At 38.4% G+C, this 18,435-nt stretch overlaps 1 protein-coding gene across 1 annotated transcript in view; it reads right to left on the bottom strand.

Annotated features, from left to right (window-relative positions):
• Positions 1-18,435, bottom strand: part of CD96 (CD96 molecule) — a 115,313-nt gene that overhangs the window by 23,045 nt on the left and 73,833 nt on the right. The window contains exons 9-12 of the mRNA XM_011932761.1: positions 17,109-17,177; positions 16,530-16,601; positions 3,065-3,130; positions 2,138-2,227 (exon numbers count right to left, since the gene is read on the bottom strand). Of these exons, the coding sequence (XP_011788151.1) occupies positions 2,138-2,227; positions 3,065-3,130; positions 16,530-16,601; positions 17,109-17,177 (297 nt within the window). The remainder of the gene's footprint in view (positions 1-2,137; positions 2,228-3,064; positions 3,131-16,529; positions 16,602-17,108; positions 17,178-18,435) is intronic.

The raw sequence follows: 18,435 nt of genomic DNA, 5'->3' as shown, positions 1-18,435 counted from the left end.
TCTCGATCTCCTGACCTCGTGATCCGCCCGTCTTGGCCTCCCAAAGTGTTGGGATTACAGGCTTGAGCCACCGCGCCCGGCCATTTTTTTGGATTTCTTTGGACTGATCTTCACCTTTCTCTGGTCCCTCTCTGATTAACTTAATAACTAACCTCCTGAATTCTTTTTCAGATAAATCAGGGATTTCTTCTTGGTTTGGATCCATTGCTGGTGAACTAGTATGATTGTTTTGGGGGGTGTTGAAGAGTCTTGTTTTGTTGTATTACCAGGGTTGGTTTTCTGGTTCCTTCTTATTTGGGCAGGCTCCATCACAGGGAAGGTCTAGGGCTGAAGGCTGTTGTTCAGATTATTTTGTCCCACTGGGTGTTCCCTTGATGTAGGTGCTTTGCCTTTTCCTATGGATGTGGCTTCCTGGGAGCCAAATGGCAGTGATTGTTGTCTTTCCTCTGGGTCCAGCCAACCAGTGAGTCTGCCTGGCTCCAGGGTGGTACTGGAGGTTGTCTGCATAGAGTCCTGTGATATGAACCATCTATGGGTCTCTCAGCCATGGATACTAGTGCCTGTTTTGGTGGAGGTGGCAGAGAGTGCAATGGACTCCATGAGGGTCCTTACCTTTGGTGGTTTAATCCTTTGTTTTTATGCCGGTTGGCCGCCTGCTAGGAGGTGGAGCTCTCCAGAAAGCATCAGCTATAGGAGTCTGGAGAGGGACTGGTGGTGGGCAGGGTCTTAGAACTCCCGATATTATATGCCCATTGTCTTCCACTACTAGGTTGGATAGGGAAGGACCATCAGGTCGAGGCAGGGCTAGGCATGTCTGAGCTCAGACTCTTCTTGGGCAGGTCTTGCTGCCACTGCTATCGGGGATGGGGGTGAGATTCCCAGGTCACTGGAATTGTGTACCTAGGAGAATTATGGCTGCCTTTGCTGATTCATGCAGGTTGTCAGGAAAGAGGGGGAAAGCCGGCAGTCACAGGCCTCATCGAGCTCCCGTGCAAACTGAAGGGCCAGTCTCACTCCCACTGTGCCCCCTACCCTGCCAACAGCCCCGAGTCTGTTTCCAGGTGGAGGATGAGATGGGCTTGAAAATTTGTGTGAGGCTATCCACCTCCCAGAGTATTTGAGGTGTCTCCTGGGTGTTACAGAAGCAGTTTGTTTCCTTCAGAGGGTCTGGGGGTTTTCTCGGGATTGCTGGTTTGTTCTTGCAGTTGATCTGGAGCTAAAATTCACAATGCAAGACTGCATGCTGCAGAGTTGCAATCTAGTCCTGCTTCCTGTCTGCCATGATCCCTCATTTTTGCCAAACAAAAAATTTTAAAGAGGTCTTACATCAATGCCTACAGTTTTTTTTTCCCAACCAAATATAGAAAATGAGACCACTGCCGTCACAATGGAAGTGGAAAAGCAGAACGCCACTCCTGACCCATCTCTAAACTAGACAGCTCTTTAAGGCACCAACATCTTAAAATCTTTGTAGTACCTCACTTTGCAGCTTTATTGCCATGACGTGTGCAAGATGATGCTCCAGTGATCAGAAGACTGTATGACCTTTGATACAAAATGAGATGAGTACCTAGGTGTTGCGTTCACTAGTCAAGTGAACACCCCTGAAGTTGATTATGCTTGTGAACTTACAATCATGACCTTCATTAGGAAGGTCCTAACTTTATTGAATCTTTTGCTCTCTCATGATATAAAAGAGGGATTACATTTTGCATGACAATATTATATTAGTTGAATTATAGGAGTACGCTTTGTTCCAATGATTTCTCTCTCAGACTATGTTTTCATAGACCTGAAATGTTTTTTGCTACTTTTCACCTGGATAATTCTTATTTATTTTTCTCAGATTTTAATTTAAGTATCATATCCTCATAGAGTCCTGTCCTATCCTCCAATTAAAATCAGGACTTCCTGTTTGACTCCGACAACACCTTATCATAGTACTTGTCAAAAATAAATTTATTTGTGATTATTTATTTACTATGCATGATCGCTAATAGATTATGATCTTCAAAAAGCCAGTGTTTTCACTGTATATCCAACAACTGGCATAGTGCCTGGCAAATGGTAAGTACTTGATAAATATTTGTTGAGGGAATAAAGCATAAAATCCCCCAATATAGGACAAATGACTTACCAGTGATATGGACGTGATTAGTTATCATAGATCCATTGGCAGTTGTGGGGACTTCTGAAAATGCTCTGGTTGTGCTGGTAGAGACATTGTCTAGGAATATAATGGGGATATATGGACAAGACATCTCAACTTGATCACGTGGTATAAAATCATGACTGGGTTTCATATGCTATTTGAAAGAACTCAATTTAAATTGTCTAAGTATCCCTTAAATATTATGTGTAAAGTTTATTAAGAACCAATTTATCGCAAGGCTGGGATCCTGAGATTTGTCTAACAATTGCCAAAGGAATAAAATTTCCTATTATTTGAAAAAAAAATTCCTATTAATTGAAAAAAATATCCTATTGGTTGAAAATAGGAAAATTTCCTATTGGTTGAAAAAAAATAAAAAAGAAGCTCCATACTTCCAAACAACAAAATGATGTCTGCTAAAGAATCTCCATGAGAAATGTAAGTGGTACAGAAAAAGGCCAGAGCTGGGGATCATGGATAAGTGAGGCTCTAATCCTGTTCTCTTGGTATGAGAGGTTCAGCTGATCAAAGTACTGATCCTTCTCCACATCAATGTGTTTGATAAGGTTAATAAAAATTCCTTTGCAACATTAGACTAGACAAATCCATGCTGACTAATTATTCTATTTGCCAATAAAATACTGAAATACATTTTTCATAGATATAACTAGTAAAAAATGCGATTATGTAGATTTTTTTGAAATAAAATGTATAAAAATCTAAGGCTTTGTCTCTATCATCTTTGAATGGCTGAAAAGAATTTTGATTCCATTCATTGTAATTTTCATCATCAAGATGTACTTTTATATATCTATCTGAGGCTGTCTTCTTATCAGTTCTTGTTTTTACACCTGTGTCCAAATAAAGCTGATCACTACCTTCAGTGTCTCTAAATCTCCCCCAAGTACTCACCATGAAATGTTGAGCCTGCACCCAAGGGGGATGAACTGTACGTTTCACTAGGTATCCGTGAAAATGCTAAAGGAAGAAGATATTGGAAGAGTTAACCTATATATGACTAGTTATTCTATTATCTCTTCTTGACTGCTAATTTAAACGAATAATTATAAAAAAGGATATTAATGAATACTTAAAGCAAAATCATTAAACTGTTCCATAGCACACACTAGAATATCCTCAAACAAAGTGGGAGTTGAAGGGATTCTTGCGGTTCCGATGTCCATATGGAAAGAAAACACTAGAAGGGGTTCCTCTAGCCAGAGTGTGTCATGCTCATTCTATAGATGAGCCAAAAAAATGGAAGAGAATGAAGGTCCAGGTGTGTTATGGTGGCATTTAGTCAAGGAAAGCTGCCAACAGGACTTTGAGGACCTTGCTAGAACATGCATAAGGGAAGAAAACACTTTGTACTTGTGGGTCAGCTGACAGTCTTGCTGAACTGAGAAAACAAAATGTGTCAGCAGTGAATTATCAGACCCCTGTGGTCACAGGCCTTGTCAGCTGCTGAGTGAGTCCTTTTGAAGCATTTAGAGGCAAACCTTCCCCTTGAGTGGATGGCAGCAAACTCAGACAGCACATATGGCTTTTGAAATAGATCTAACCACTCATTTTGTTTATTGCCCCGTCTCTGGCAAGAAAGATTCGCTCCTTGGCAGACACCACATATCTGTATTTGATAAAAGGCCTGCAGTGCAATGTCAAGTAAAATAACTACAGTAATGCATGGTTGTAATCAGTACAAATATATTACATCCATTCATTTAAAATATTAGCATACGTGATGTTCGTAGTTAAAAGCTTTCTTGTATGTCAAGACCTAATCAAATGAGCAAAACCAAAATAAAACAAACCATACCCTCAGCCCTCCCCTTTCCTTGTTTCTCCTTAGATGCCAATAGCAGCTGCAGTTGCTGACAGGTGTGTGATCAGGCCCTCCAGAAGAGGTTAGAATCCATTCTTTAGGACTTGATTACAGGACAATTGGTCATAGCTATTTCCATTTGGGGTCATCTGAGAAGTAAGAGTGGTTTCATACACGGCTTTTTCAGAGTCTGAGTTCAGGGAGATGTTCTTATTTTCAGTATAACTCTCTGATCCTGCATACGTGATCTTTATTAATTTTTTTGTTGTAGACAGAATACCAAGGCCTATTGATGATGATGGACCAAGCGTTTTTTAATGATTATACCGTTAGCCAAAATTTGATTTCCAAAGAACAATAACTAACTGAAAAACAATTGGGACCAGGCCTGTATTTAGGTAAAAGTATGAAAAAGGCAGTTAACCTTGTAGTTTTTTTGCCCAATATGGTATGGTGACTCCTTTAATTTCTTACTTTCTAAAGTTGATGTCTTTATTTTGCATCTCATCAAAGTATGTTTGCAAGAAAGAATGGGATAAATTAATTTATGCTAAAATCTAAACAGCTGAATAAGTGCTATCCATTTAAGGAAAATGGGTATTTAAAAATATTTTCCATTTCATGTCTATTATCAGTGAGTCAATGTAGAACATTTTGTAATGGTTAGTGAACGTGTGGACACTAATAATTTTCAGCAAGTATACAGTGCCAGGCTTTTCTGGTCAATATTGATTTTCCCCAAGCAAAATAACCTAACATAACACAATTTCAGGAGATGGTGATACCATCAGCACAAGTACAAATTACAAACATTACAACACTTAAAAGTATGCAATTTTCTTTTTGTAATTTCATAAAACTTCTTTTTGGACTTTTACTAACTTTCCCAATTTTAAAAGGCCCCTCAAAATAATTAAAAAATTAAAAAACATAAGCCACTTTGGAAAAGTAGGGAGTTATTTTTCTAATTTTGACTTTGAAGTTTTTTGTTTTTGTTTTTAATCTGTTAACAACAGGTAGTGGGAAGTATGATGAGAGAGATGAAGAAAATGGAGTTTCCTGTTGATGGATTCCACATGTCTGAAAATACTTAAATACATAAAGGTAAACTTTCAAGACCAGAAATGTATTATAAAAAATAGTCTTTCATCAAGATGAAGAGATGAACAATTCTGGTATCACTTGCTCCTGCAGGAGAGAACATCCTGAAGAATGCTTGTTTATAGAATCCTCTGTAAGACACAGTTGGCTACTTCTAGTGATTCATCTTTTGATGAAACAATACTTTCTTGAATGCTTACCCACTCTATCATTTAGAGATCTAATTTTCAGAATGTGAAAATTTGGCTAATTTGTATGCCCTTTTAAAGTCTTCTTGGGAGTCTCAGCAGAATTATGTTACCATTGTTTCTTTTTTTTTTTGAGATAGAGTTTCGCTCTTGTTACCCAGGCTGGAGTGCAATGGTGCGATCTCACTCACTGCAACCTCCGCCTTCCGGGTTCAAGTGATTCTCCCACCTCAGCCTCCCAAGTAGCTGGGATTACAGGTATGTGCCACCATGCCCAGCTGATTTTGTATTTTTAGTAGAGACGGGGTTTCTCCATGTTGGTCAGGCTGGTCTCAAACTCCTGATCTCAGGGGATCCGCCTGCCTCGGTCTCCTAAAGTGGCCGGGATTACATGCGTGAGCCACCGCACCCGGCCGCTATTGTCTTTGAATTGACTGAAATGTTCTGTGTACTTCAAGGCAACATCATGTTCATTAACTGCATGAGGTAATTCTCCTTTAAATCCTTTGAGTACACATTTTCACAAATCCACAAACAAACGCTACTTTGACATTTGGATGACAAACACCAGCTTGACTGATAAACTTCTCTACAGCACCAATATCTGCTGAAAATATGAACATGGTTACCTTGTTACTGGAGCTTCTCAAGTAAATTATTATATCCTTCCTTGAGCATAATATCAAGTTCTTCCACAATTTCTTTAAATTTCATTTTTTGGTAAAGCTTTTTCAACAAAGACACTATGCAGCATACTATTCTACTGTAAATGGATACTTCTCTCGAAGTTAACAGGTTCAACTTCAATAGTAAAATATTTTTCCTTCAGTTGCAATAACCTCTTTGACATTCACCTGTGACAAGTTTATAGTTGTCAATCATATTATGACACATTAGGCATCATTTCCCATGGTAGGAAAATCTACTTAGTGTCATATCAAAGTCCATTTTTATTAAAGTTTGGCATCTTCCTTTAATAAAACCACAGATAAATTGTTATCTTTGCAGGGTTCTTAATGCAAACTGAACTTTTCTGGAATTCTTGCATCATTTCTACATGCACAGCAGACTTTTGATAAGTCACTTCTTAGCTATTCAATGTCCTTACGGCATTCTGAGTTCTTCTGCTTTTGATTGTGTCCTTGAACAACAGCATAGGTGGCAAACAATATCCAGAGATGCAAGGCCTGGCCACAGGAATCTTGATAATCTTGATTTTTCATCTCATCTTCCTTTTCAAGATGAATATGTACTGGGCCAGCACCACCTCTGCACACACTGGTGCTAGCTTCTGTGCCCACTTTTGCCATGTCCACCTGGTCCACAAATATGGCCCTCATACTCTTGTTGACAAAGATGACACTCACAAGCTTTGGAAGCATGGGGCTTGTGCCTTAACCATGGGGAAACCCATGAAGCTCCCAGAAATTTGTGCAGGCGTGCCTGACTTTATTGCACATCACAGACACAGATACTGCTTTATTTATTTATTTGTTTTTTTTTTTACAAACTGAAGGTTTGTGGCAACCCTGTGTCAAGCAAGTCTATAGGTGCCATTTTTCCAACAGCATGTGCTCAATTCATGTCTTTTCATGTCTTTGTGCCACATTTTGGTAATTCTTGCAATATTTCAAACTTTCATATTATTGTTATATCTATTATAGTAGTCTGTGATCAGGGATCTTAGATGTTACCATTGAAATTGTTTTGAGGCACCACAAACTGCACCCATAGAAGATGGAGAACTTAATTGATAAATGTTGTGTGTGTTCTGACTGCTTCACTTACTGGTTTTTGTCCCATTTCTCTTCCTCTCCTTGGGCCTCTTTTATTTTATCTTTAATCTGAGACAAAACAATATTGAAATTCGGCCAATTAATAATCCTAAAATAGCCTCTAAGTGTTCAAAGGAAAGGAAGAGAAGCACGTTTCTCACTTTAAATCAAATGTTAGAAATAATTAAGCTTAGTGAGGAAGGTATGTCAAAAGCTGAGACAGGCTCAAAGCTAGGCCTTTTGGGCCAAATCGTTAGCCAAGTTGTGAATGCAAAGAAAAAGTTCTTGAGGGCAACTAAAAGTGTCACCTCAGGGAACACATAAATGATAACACTGCTGATATGGAGAAAATTCAAGAACATGTGGTGTTTGGTTTTCTGTTCCTGCATTAGTTTGCTGAAAATAACAGGTTCCAACTCCATCCATGTCCCTGCAAAGGACAAGATCTCATTCCTTTTTATGACTGTATAGTATTCCATGGTGTATATGTATTACATTTTCTTTATCCAGTCTATTATTGATGGGCATTTAGGTTGATTCCATGTCTTTGCTATTGTGAACAGTGCTGCAATGAACATACTTGTGCATGTGTCTTGAATAACAGAATGATTTATATTCCTTTGGGTATACACTCAGTAATGGGATTGCTAGGTCGAATGATATTTCTGCCTCTAGGTCTTTGAGGAATTGTCACAATGTCTTCCACAATTTATACTTCTGCCAACAGCGTAAAAGCATTCCTTTTTCTCCACGCCCTCACCAGCATCTGTTGTTTTTTGACTATTTAGTAATAGACATTCTGACTGAGATGATATCTCATTGTGGTTTTGATTTGCCTTTCTCTAATGATCAGTGATGTTGAACTTTTTTTTTCTCATGTTTCTAACCACATGCATGTCTTCTTTTGAGAACTGTCTGTTCATGTCCTTTGCCCACTTTTTAATGGGGTTGTTTGTTTTTTGCTTGTAAATTATTTATAGATGCTGGCTATTATACCTTTTTCAGATGGATAGATGGCAACAATTTTATTCCATTCTGTAGGTTGTCTGTTTGCTCTATTGATAGTTTCTTTTGCTGTGCATAAGCTTCTTAGTTTAATTAAATCGCATTTGTCAATTTTTGTTTTTGTTGCAATTGCTTGTGGCATCTTCATCATGAAATCTTTGCCTATCCTATATCCTGAATGGTATAGCCTAGCTTTTCTTCTAGGGCTTTTATAGTTTTGGGTGTAAGTTTTTAATCCATCTTGAATTGATTTTTGTATATGGTGTAAGGAAGGGGTCCAGTTTCAATTTTCTGCATATGGCTAGCCATTTCTGCCAGCACAATTTATTAAATAGGGAATCCTTTTCTCATTGTTTGTTTTTGCCGGGTTTGTCAAAGATTAGATAGTTGTAGGTATGTGGTCTTATTTTTGGGTTCTCTATTCTGTTCTACTCATCTGTGTGTCTGTTCTTGTACCAGTACAATGTTGTTTTGGTTACTATAGCCCTGCAGTATAGTTTGAAGTTGGGTAGCATGATGCCTCCAACTTTGTTCTTTTTGCTTAGGGTTGCCTTGGCTGTTTGGGATCTTTTTTTGATTCCATATGAATTTTAAAATGGTTCTTTTCCAATTCTGTGAAGAATGTCAATGGCAGTTTAATGGAAATAGCATTGAATCTTTAAATTGTTTTGGACAGTATGGGCATTTTCATGATACTGATTCTTCCTATCCATGTGTATGGAATGTTTTTCCATTTGTGTCATCTCTGATTTCTTTGAGCAGTGGCTTGTAGTTCTCCTTGAAGAGGCTCTTCACTTCCTTTGTTAGCTGCATTCCTAGGTATTTTATTCTTTTTTGTGGTAATTGTGAATGGGAATTCATTCATGATTTGACTGTCAGCTTGTCTGTTGTTGGTGTATAGGATTGCCAGCAATTTTTGCACATTCATTTTGTATCCTGAGATTTTGCTGAAGTGGCTTATCAGCTTAAGAAACTTTTGGGCTGAGACAATGTGATTTCCTAGATAAAGAATCATGTCATCTGCAGACAAAGATAGTTTTCACATCTTCCTTTACTCCTATTTAAATATGCTTTATTTCTTTCTCTTGCCTGACTGCCCTGGCCAGAGCTTCCAATACTATGTTGAATAGAAATGCTGAGAGAGGGCAACCCTGTACTGGTTTTCAAGGGGAATGCTTCCTGATTTTGCCCATTCAGCATGATACTGGCTGTGGCTTTGTCATATAAGGTTCTTATTATTTTGAGGTATGTTCCTTCAATCCCTAGTTTATTGAGAATTTTTAACATGAAGGGATGTTAAATTTTAATGAAGGTCTTTTCTGCATCTTTTGAGATAATCATGTGCTTTCTGTCTTTAGTTCTGTTTATGTGATGAATAACTTTTATTAATTAGTGTATGTAGAACCAGTCTTGAATCCTGGGAATGAAACCAACTTGATCATGGTGGATAAGCTTTTTGATGTGCTGCTGAGTTTGGTTTGCTAGTATTTTGTTGAGGATTTTTGCATTGATGTTCATCAAGGATATTGGTCCAAAATTTTCTTTTTTTGTTGTATCTTTGCCAGGTTTTGGTGTCAGGATGATGCTGGCCTCATGGAATGAGTTAGGAAGCATTTCCTTCTTTTAAATTTTTTAGAATGGTTTCAGTAGGAATGGTACCAGTTCTTCTTTTTTCCTCTTGTAGAATCCAGCTGTGAATCCATATAATCCTGGGATTATTTTGGTTGGTAGGTTATTAATTCCTGTCTCAATTTCAAAACTTGTTATTGGTCTATTCAGGGATTCAGTTTCTTCCTGGTTCAGTCTTCAGAGGGTGTATATGCCTAGGAATTTATCAATTTCTTCTAGAGTTTTTAGTTTATTTGCAGAGAGGTGTTCATAGTACTCTTTTTTTTTTTTTTGAGATGGAGTCTCGCTCTGTTGCCCAGGCTGAAGTGCAGTGGCTGGATCTCAGCTCACTGCAAGCTCCGCCTCCCGGGTTCATGCCATTCTCCTGCCTCAGCCTCCCGAGTAGCTGGGATTACAGGTGCCTGCCACCTCGCCCGGATAGTTTTTTGTATTTTTTGGTAGAGACAGGGTTTTGCCATGTTAGCCAGGATGGTCTTGATCTGCTGACCTCGTGATCCGCCCGTCTCGGCCTCCCAAAGTGCTGGGATTACAGGCTTGAGCCACCGCGCCCGGCCCATAGTACTCTTTAATGATTGTTTGTGTTTCTGTGGGGTCAGTGGTAATATCTCTCTTATAATTTCTGATTGTGTTTGATTCTTCTCTCCTTCTTTATTAGTCTAGCTAGTGGTATATCTATTATATTAATCTTTTTGAAAAAACCAGCTCCTAGATTGGCTCATTTATTGAAAAGTTTTTTTGTGTCTCTATCTCCTTCATTTCAGCTGCAATCTTGGTTATTTCTTGTCTTCTGCTAGCTTTGGGGTTCGTTTGCTCCCGGTTCTCTAGTTCTTTTAGTTATGATGTTAGTTGTTAACTTGAGATCTTTCTAGCTTTTTTATGTGAGCATTTAGTGCTATCAATTTCCTTCTTAGCACTGCTTTAGCTGTGTCCCAGAGATTCTGGTACGTTGTATTATTGTTCTCAGTTTCAAAGAACTTCTTGGTTTCTGCCTTGATTTCATTATTAACCTGAAAGTCATTCAGGAGCAGATTGTTCAATTTTTATATAGTTGTATGGTTTTGAGTGAATTTCTTAATCTTGAGTTCTTATTTGATTTTGCTGTGGTCTGAGAAACTTGGTTATGATTTCCATTCTTTTGCATTTACTGAGGAGTGTTTTGTTCCTGATTATCTGATCAATTTTAGAGGAAGTGCCATGAGGTGGTGAGAAGAATGTATATACTCTGTTGTTTTTGGGTAAAGAGTTCTGTAGATATCTATCAGGTCCACTTGATCCAGAGCTGAGTTCAAGTCCTGAATGTCTCTGTTGATTTTTGTCTTGATGATCTGTCTAATATTGTCACTGGGGTGTTAAAGTCTCCCACTATTATTGCATGAGAGTCTAAATCTCTTTGAGGGTCTCTAAGAACTTCCTTTATGAATCTGAGTGCTCCTGTATTGTGTGCATATATATTTAGGATAATTAGGTCTTCTTGTTGAATTGAACCATTTACTATTACCTAATGCTTTTCTTTGTCTTTTTTTAATCTTTGTTGGTTTAAAGTATGTATTGTCAGACACTAAGAATGCAACCTCTTCTCTTTCCGGTTTTCAATTTGTTTGACAAATTTCCCTCCATCACTTTATTTTGAGCCTATGTGTGTCTCTGCATGTGAGATGGGGCTCTTGAAGACAGCATACACATGGGTCTTTGTTTTTTATCCAGCTTGCCATTCTGTGTCTTTTAATTGTGGCATTTAGCTCATTTACATTTAAGATTAGTATTGCTCTGTGTGGATTTGATCCTGCAATCATGATGCTAGCTCGTTATTTTTCAGACTTGTTTAAATGGTTGCTTCATAATGTCACTGGCCTGTATACTTCAGTGTTTTTTTGTAGTGGCTGGTAATGGTCTTTCCTTTCCATTTTTAGTGCTTCCTTCAGGACCTCTTGTAAAGCAGATATGGTGGTAATGAATTATCTCAGCATTTGCTTGTATGAAAAGGATCTTATTTCTTCTTCATGTATGAAACTTAGTTTGGCCAGACATGAAATTCTGGGTTGAAAATTATTTTTTATGAATGTTGAATATAGGCTCTCAATCTCTTCTGGATTGTAGGATTTTTGTTGAGAGTTCCACTGTTAGTCTGATGGGCTTCCCCTTTGTAGGCGACCTGGCCTTTTTCTCTGGCTGCCCTTAACATTTTTTCCTTCATTTTGACCTTGGAGAATCTGATGATTATGTGTCTTGGGGATGATCTTCTCATGGAGTATCTTACTGGGGGCCTCCGTATTTCCTGAAATTGAATGTTGGCCTGTATTGCTAGGTTGGTGAAGTTCTCCTGGATGATATCCTGAAGTATGTTTTCCAAGTGGGTTCTATTCTTGTCTTGTTCAGGTACCCCAATCAGTCATAGATTTGGTCTGTTTACATAATCCCATATTTCTCAGATGTTTTGTTCATTTCTTTTCACTGTTTTCAGTTTTTGTTGGCCTGTCTTATTTCAGAAAGACAATCTTCAAGCTCTGAGATTCTTGTCTCCATTTGGTCCATTCTGCTATTGAAGCTTGTGATTGCATTGTGAAGTTCTTGTAGTATGTTTTTCAGCTCTAACAGGTAGATTATGTTACTCTCTATACTGGCTATTTTGGCTGTCAGCTCCTGCATTGTTTCATCATGATTCTTAGCTTCTTTCCATTGGGTTGCAACATGCTCCTTTAGCTCAGTGAACTTCATTTTTATCCACATTCTGAAGGCTACTTCCATCATTTCAGCGATCTCAGCCTCAGCCCAGATCTGAACCATTGCTGGGCAGGTGTTGCAATTATTTGGAGGAAAGGGAGCATTCCGGTTTCTTTGTTTTTTCTTTTCTTTCTTTCTTTTTTTTTGTGTGTGCTAATTCTTTCTCATCTTTGTGGGCTTATCTGCCTCTGATTTTTGAGTTTGCTGACCTTGGATTTTTTTGTGTGTTTTGTTGTTGCTGTTGTGTTTTATTTGTTTTTCTTTGAACTGTATGGGCACTCTTCTGTAGGGCTGCTGTGGTTTGCTGTAGGTCTGCCCCAGACCCTAGTCACGTTGGTTTTTCCAGTACCTGGAGGTATCATCAGTGAAGGTTGTGAAACAGCAAATATGGCCACCTGCCCATTCCTCTGAAAGCTCTGTCCCAGGGGGTACTGACCTGTTGCTGGCCTGAACGTGCCTGTAGGAGGTGGATGGAGTTTCCAGTTGTAAGATCTCACCCAGTCAAGAGGAATAGAATCAGAGACCTGCTTAAAGATGCAGTCTGGCTGCATTTTGGTAGAGCAGCTGTGCTGTGTTGGGAATCCCTTCAGCCCCCAACTGATTTGGGTTCTTCAAGGCCCACAGCCTGAACCTGCTAAGGTGCCCAAACAGCAAATGTCTGCCTCACCTACTGGGCACTCTGTCCCAGGAAGAAATTAGAACTCTGTTGGCCACAGAACATGGGTGGGGCTGGCCGGAGGCCCTGGCTGGGAGGACCCACCCAGTGAGGAGGAATGGATCTGGGTCTGTTTAAAGAAGCAGTCTGGTCATGCCTCAACAAAACAGCTGTGCTGGGGAACTGTGCTGTGGAACTGCCTCCGCTCTGTTCAGTTTGGACTTTCCAATGCCTGCAGGCTGGAAGGGCTGAGTCATCCAAACAACAAAGATGATGACCCACCCCTCCCATGGGGCACTCTGTCCCAGGGAGACATCAGAGATCTGTCCATAGAATATAGCTGAGTGGGGGTGGCTGGAGGCCCTAGCTGTGAGGTCCTGCCCAGTGAAGAGGAATGGATCAGGGTTATGGCTATTGTTTTGGCTGGCTTCACAGTATTTCATTGAGTTATCCTATTTGCCATTTCTTATTACTGAACATATTTTTCACCCTCTTAATATCCTCTTACTCCTAACACCCTCTCACTCCTACTCCTGTACACAGATTTTGGGTTACTATCAATAACACCATAAATGTTTTCTCCCTGTCTCATCCCTTATATCTCCATCAAAAGCAAATGTTGTCCTGAATGTTTCTAATTATTATTCACTTATAAAGCTTAAAATTTGGTATCACATATTATGTCTAAGGCATATGGTGTTTGATTATACTTGCTTTAAAATTTCATTAGAAAATATACCATATGTTTTTATTTGGTATTTACTTTTTAATTCAATATAATGTTATTAAGATTCACTCATGCTGTTGTATATGGTTGCCATTCACTTATTTTTCATTGCTCTCTACTATTATATTTTATTAGTATACTACAATTTATTTATCTGTCCTCATGACTATGGCCATTTAGATTACTTAAAATTTTTGCTATATGAACAGTGTTTCCTCCAAACATTTGTGTGCATATCTCATGCATACATATACTAATTCTGGAGGGATTTTTATATCTAGGAATAGAATTGTTGGATTGTAGGTATGCACATGTTCAGCTTTAAAATGCAATGCCAAAGGACGGTGGAAAGTGATGGTACCATCAGTAACATATAGGAAATTATGACAATAGGATGTTGGATAAATCCTATTCAATAGTTGGCAATATCAGATTTCTTAATTTTTGTAAATTGATTACACGTAAAATGATTTTCTAATTCTAGTCTTCATTTATATTTCCTGACTGTCAGAGAGACAGAGAATTTCTTTTTTTCTTTCTTTTTTTTTTTGAGACGGAGTCTCGCTCTGTCACCCAGGCTACAGTGCAGTGGTGTGATCTCTGCTCACTGCAAGCTCCACCTCCACTCCTGGGTTTGCGGCATTCTCCTGCCTCAGTCTCCCGAGTAGCTGGGACTACAGGCACCTGCCACTATGCCCAACTAATTTTTTGTATTTTTAGTAGAGACGGGGTTTCACCATGTTAGCCGGGATGGTCTTGATCTCCTGACTTTGTGATCTGCCCGCTTTGACCTCCCAAAGTACTGGGATTACAGGCGTGAGCCACCGGGCCTGACCAAGACTGAGCATTTCTTTAGATGTTTCTAGCCACGTGTTTCATGTTTTGTGGTGTGACTTTTGTTCATTTTGTCATATTTGTTATTAATTTGTAGGCATTCTTTGTAATTTCTTGATATAAAATTTTGATCCTTAGTCAATTATACATTCCTGATTCATTTTCAATTATATGTGTGGTGAATATCTTCCCCAGATTACAGCTTGCTTTTTGTTTTACTTTTTTAAAGATGTCTTTTGATTAACCCAAGTTTCTTAATTTTATTCTAATTTTTATGTATTTTTTATGGTTATGTCTCTTTGTTAAGCCCTTCCCTACTCCAAAGCAGGAAGAAATTCACATTTATTTTATCACATGTTTTAATGTTTTGCTTTTGACATAAAGATCTTAAACTCTACGGAGTTATTTTTGTGTAATGTGCATGGCAGGGGTACATCTTAATTTTTTTTCTTATCAATAATCACTATCACTAGGTCCTTTTGCTGAAAAGTCTCCTCTTTTCACAGTAATCTGCCATGCCATCATTGATAGACACTTAAGTTTCAGTTATTTTTAGATCTCTTTCTATGGTCCCCCTTCTGAATACTGTCTTTTCAATTCTTGTATTTGGGTACTGGGTTCACAGGTGTCTACTACATTATTAACGTATTTATTAAAAGAAATATGTTAAATTACAGAGGGTCATGCATCGACCAATGATGAAAGTGTCTCATGAATTAAATATTATGATTAATTCAAATCTGTGAGCCTGAGGGTCATCAAAAAGATAAAATAAATAAATAATGTTACAAAGAACAGTCTTATTCATGTTCTTTTTCTCCCTTTCTTGCCTAAGGACAAGTTTCCAGGAATGACGGAGCAAGTGTATACAAAATACTTTTTTTTTTTTTTGAGACGGAGTCTGGCTGTCACCCAGGCTGAGTGCAGTGGCTGGATCTCAGCTCACTGCAAGCTCCGCCTCCCAGGTTCACACCATTCTCCTGCCTCAGCCTCCCGAGTAGCTGGGACTACAGGCGCCCGCCACCTCGCCCGGCTAGTTTTTTGTATTTTTTAGTAGAGACGGGGTTTCACGGTGTTAGCCAGGATGGTCTCGATCTCCTGACCTCGTGATCCGCCCGTCTCGGCCTCCCAAAGTGCTGGGATTACAGGCTTGAGCCACCGCCCCCGGCCTACAAAATACTTTTAAAGGTTTTAACTGTGAAACTTAAATGCTTTCCAAAGGGACATACACATTACCCTTTGTGGCAAAGAGTCTAGCATTTAAATTCAGGGTTCTGGCCCTGGGGCATCCATTGTCCTGTCTCCTTTTGCTCCAGTCTCCTTCCTTACCACTTCCCCACCACACTGATCCTTGTCTAATACCACTAAGAGGCAATATATTTCTTCTTCGGACCCTGTCTGTACCTGCTAAAGCAGCACCCACAGACTCTACTGCTAGTTGGCTAGATTAAAAGTAACAACGAAACAATTTCTGGCCTCACGTTGGTCTCCCTCTTTTCATTTTTATTACTGATGCGCATTTTCTAGCTAGTTTGCTCTTTCCCCAGATACACTCACAGCTTGCTCTTAGGGTTGACTGGTTATAGCATTGCTCAGATATCACCTTCCTCAGTGAGATCTTTCGAGATCACCCATTTAAAATGGCAACCCTTCACTCTCCATTCCCACTGTCTCCCTCCTGTGCTTTTTTTCCATATAACTTATCACCACTTGTCTGTTTCCCCTTCATCAGAATTTGGAGCTTAGATCTCTTTTGTCCATGGGTGTATTCTCAGCATCTACAATACTTTAAACATGACAGATGCTTTGTGAACATTTGCGAATATTATTACAAACAAAGCACATAGATGTTGTTCAATATGCGTGTTGGATGAACGACTGAAGCCCAGAGGACTCAAGGAACCCACGATTATACTTAACATTTTTTGGCATCTGTCCCACTGGAGGTCCAGGGGTAGTTGAAGCCTCGGGTAGTCACACTGGAACTGCTGGCTGAAAGACAAAATTATTTTCAGAATCCAGCTTTTTTAGACAGCTGTAATTTAACTTTGCTTTGATGCACAGAATTTTTAATCTATGTGACTTTGGAGAAATCTGAAATTGAAAATGTGCTTCCCTATGCAGGAATACTAGCTGGCATATTAAGCAAAAGCTCTGTAGGTTAATGCCAGCTTGTCACTGATTTGTGTTCTTTTTCTGTTCTTGTCGCAAACTCAGATCACTGAGAGTATTGTGAAGACTACTTTAATATTACCTTAAAACCCCTTGACAAATAAAAGGTACAATATAATAACAAATCATCACCCCTTATTTTTTAAGATTATAGAAATTGTCATATCAATATGTAGTCACCATAGAGTAACTCAAAACCAAGATATTAACAAACATCAAATGAAAAATACAGCTGTTTACTGAAACGTCAACATTATAGAAGCAGTAGTAAAACTCGTGAGTGTGTTGTCTCTTTCCAATCATGGAGGAAAACCTTGCTGAACTCACATTGAGAAGTAGTATTTGGCCTCAAGGCACTCACATCTACAAGGGTCACTGAAGACGTAGCTGGATATCCTATTTTGAAAATAAAATTCCCAAATTATTATATGTTTTTACATTCATATGTTTAACTGTGCCACTACATTTAAAAAGAGCCTGGAATATTGGAGTTGGAAAGAATCTTAGTGAAGAGCCTCATTTTATAAATGATGAAACTGAATCCAAAAGGAATAATATCCCATATCATTTCTTTGCTATTAACCCAGTTCTCCTAATTCTAAGTCTATTATATTCATACTTTCAAAATATATTATATCAGTGTCTACCGTATGCCACGCTATTCCGCATGCTGGGGATATAGCAATAAACAATGAAGACAGGGTCTCTGCTCTCATGAAACTTACCTTATAGTGAATTTTCACAAATACAACTGTGAAAATATATCTTCACGTACTAAATATGGTTTCATATTTACTTCAGTTGTTAGTTTGCAAAGTCACTTCTCCATCTTTATACTCCATAATTGTACATTCTCTTCCTCCCTCCTCACTCCTCCAAAATGAAAGAAAGACTGATTCATATTCATTTGAAAATACCTCTATATTTTAGAGCTATTATATATAGTAAGGTAGATTAAAGAAGAAAAATATCCAACCACAGTCCATTGAAATCATGTTTATATCTCTTGGAAAGAAAAATTTTAAGTACATTTTGTGTGTATTTCTCCTTTGTTCCAAAATGTATTTAAGGTGGTTTATATCAATGTGCAACACAAGAAGATAAAAGCAGAAAGGCAAAATCGGAACAAGGAAAATACAGTAGAAAAATTATGTTGAGTCCTGTTGAAACCTAAACAGGGATAGTGGACAAAGTGCATTTCCTGATGTCCTATGCTCTTAGTAGATGGGGCCCCACATTTGGTCTGACCTTTCTGGGAGCAAATGCTAAGAAATAAAGAGTACAGGTTACATGATTGATGAATACAATAAGATAGAAACAGTATTACTATGAAGAGCGAGAGAAAAAGTTATTCTTTTTGTTATGATTAAAAAGAAACTTTTCCCCAGATCATCATAAAAAGAATGCTGTATAATGTGTAAAGTATCCTATAAAATATCCTTACAGTATGATAGCCAGTATGTTCATTCATACTCAAGCTTTAGTTAGTAGTGAATGGCAGCCAGCTTTTCTGGTACCTGAATTATGTGAAAGGGCATGCCTTAAATAGAGAACATGGGCAATCAAATCAAATGAATAAGTTGGCACTGTGATTTTTGCATTTATAAGTAGTTCACATTCAGAGGTCATCAATGATAACCTTTTTTTTTTTTTT

The sequence above is a fragment of the Colobus angolensis genome, unplaced genomic scaffold (assembly GCF_000951035.1).
Source record: "Colobus angolensis palliatus isolate OR3802 unplaced genomic scaffold, Cang.pa_1.0 Scaffold98, whole genome shotgun sequence".
Classification (NCBI taxonomy): Eukaryota; Metazoa; Chordata; class Mammalia; order Primates; family Cercopithecidae; genus Colobus; species Colobus angolensis.
Note: the sequence above shows the minus strand (reverse complement) of the source record. Positions and strands in the feature narration are given on the sequence as shown.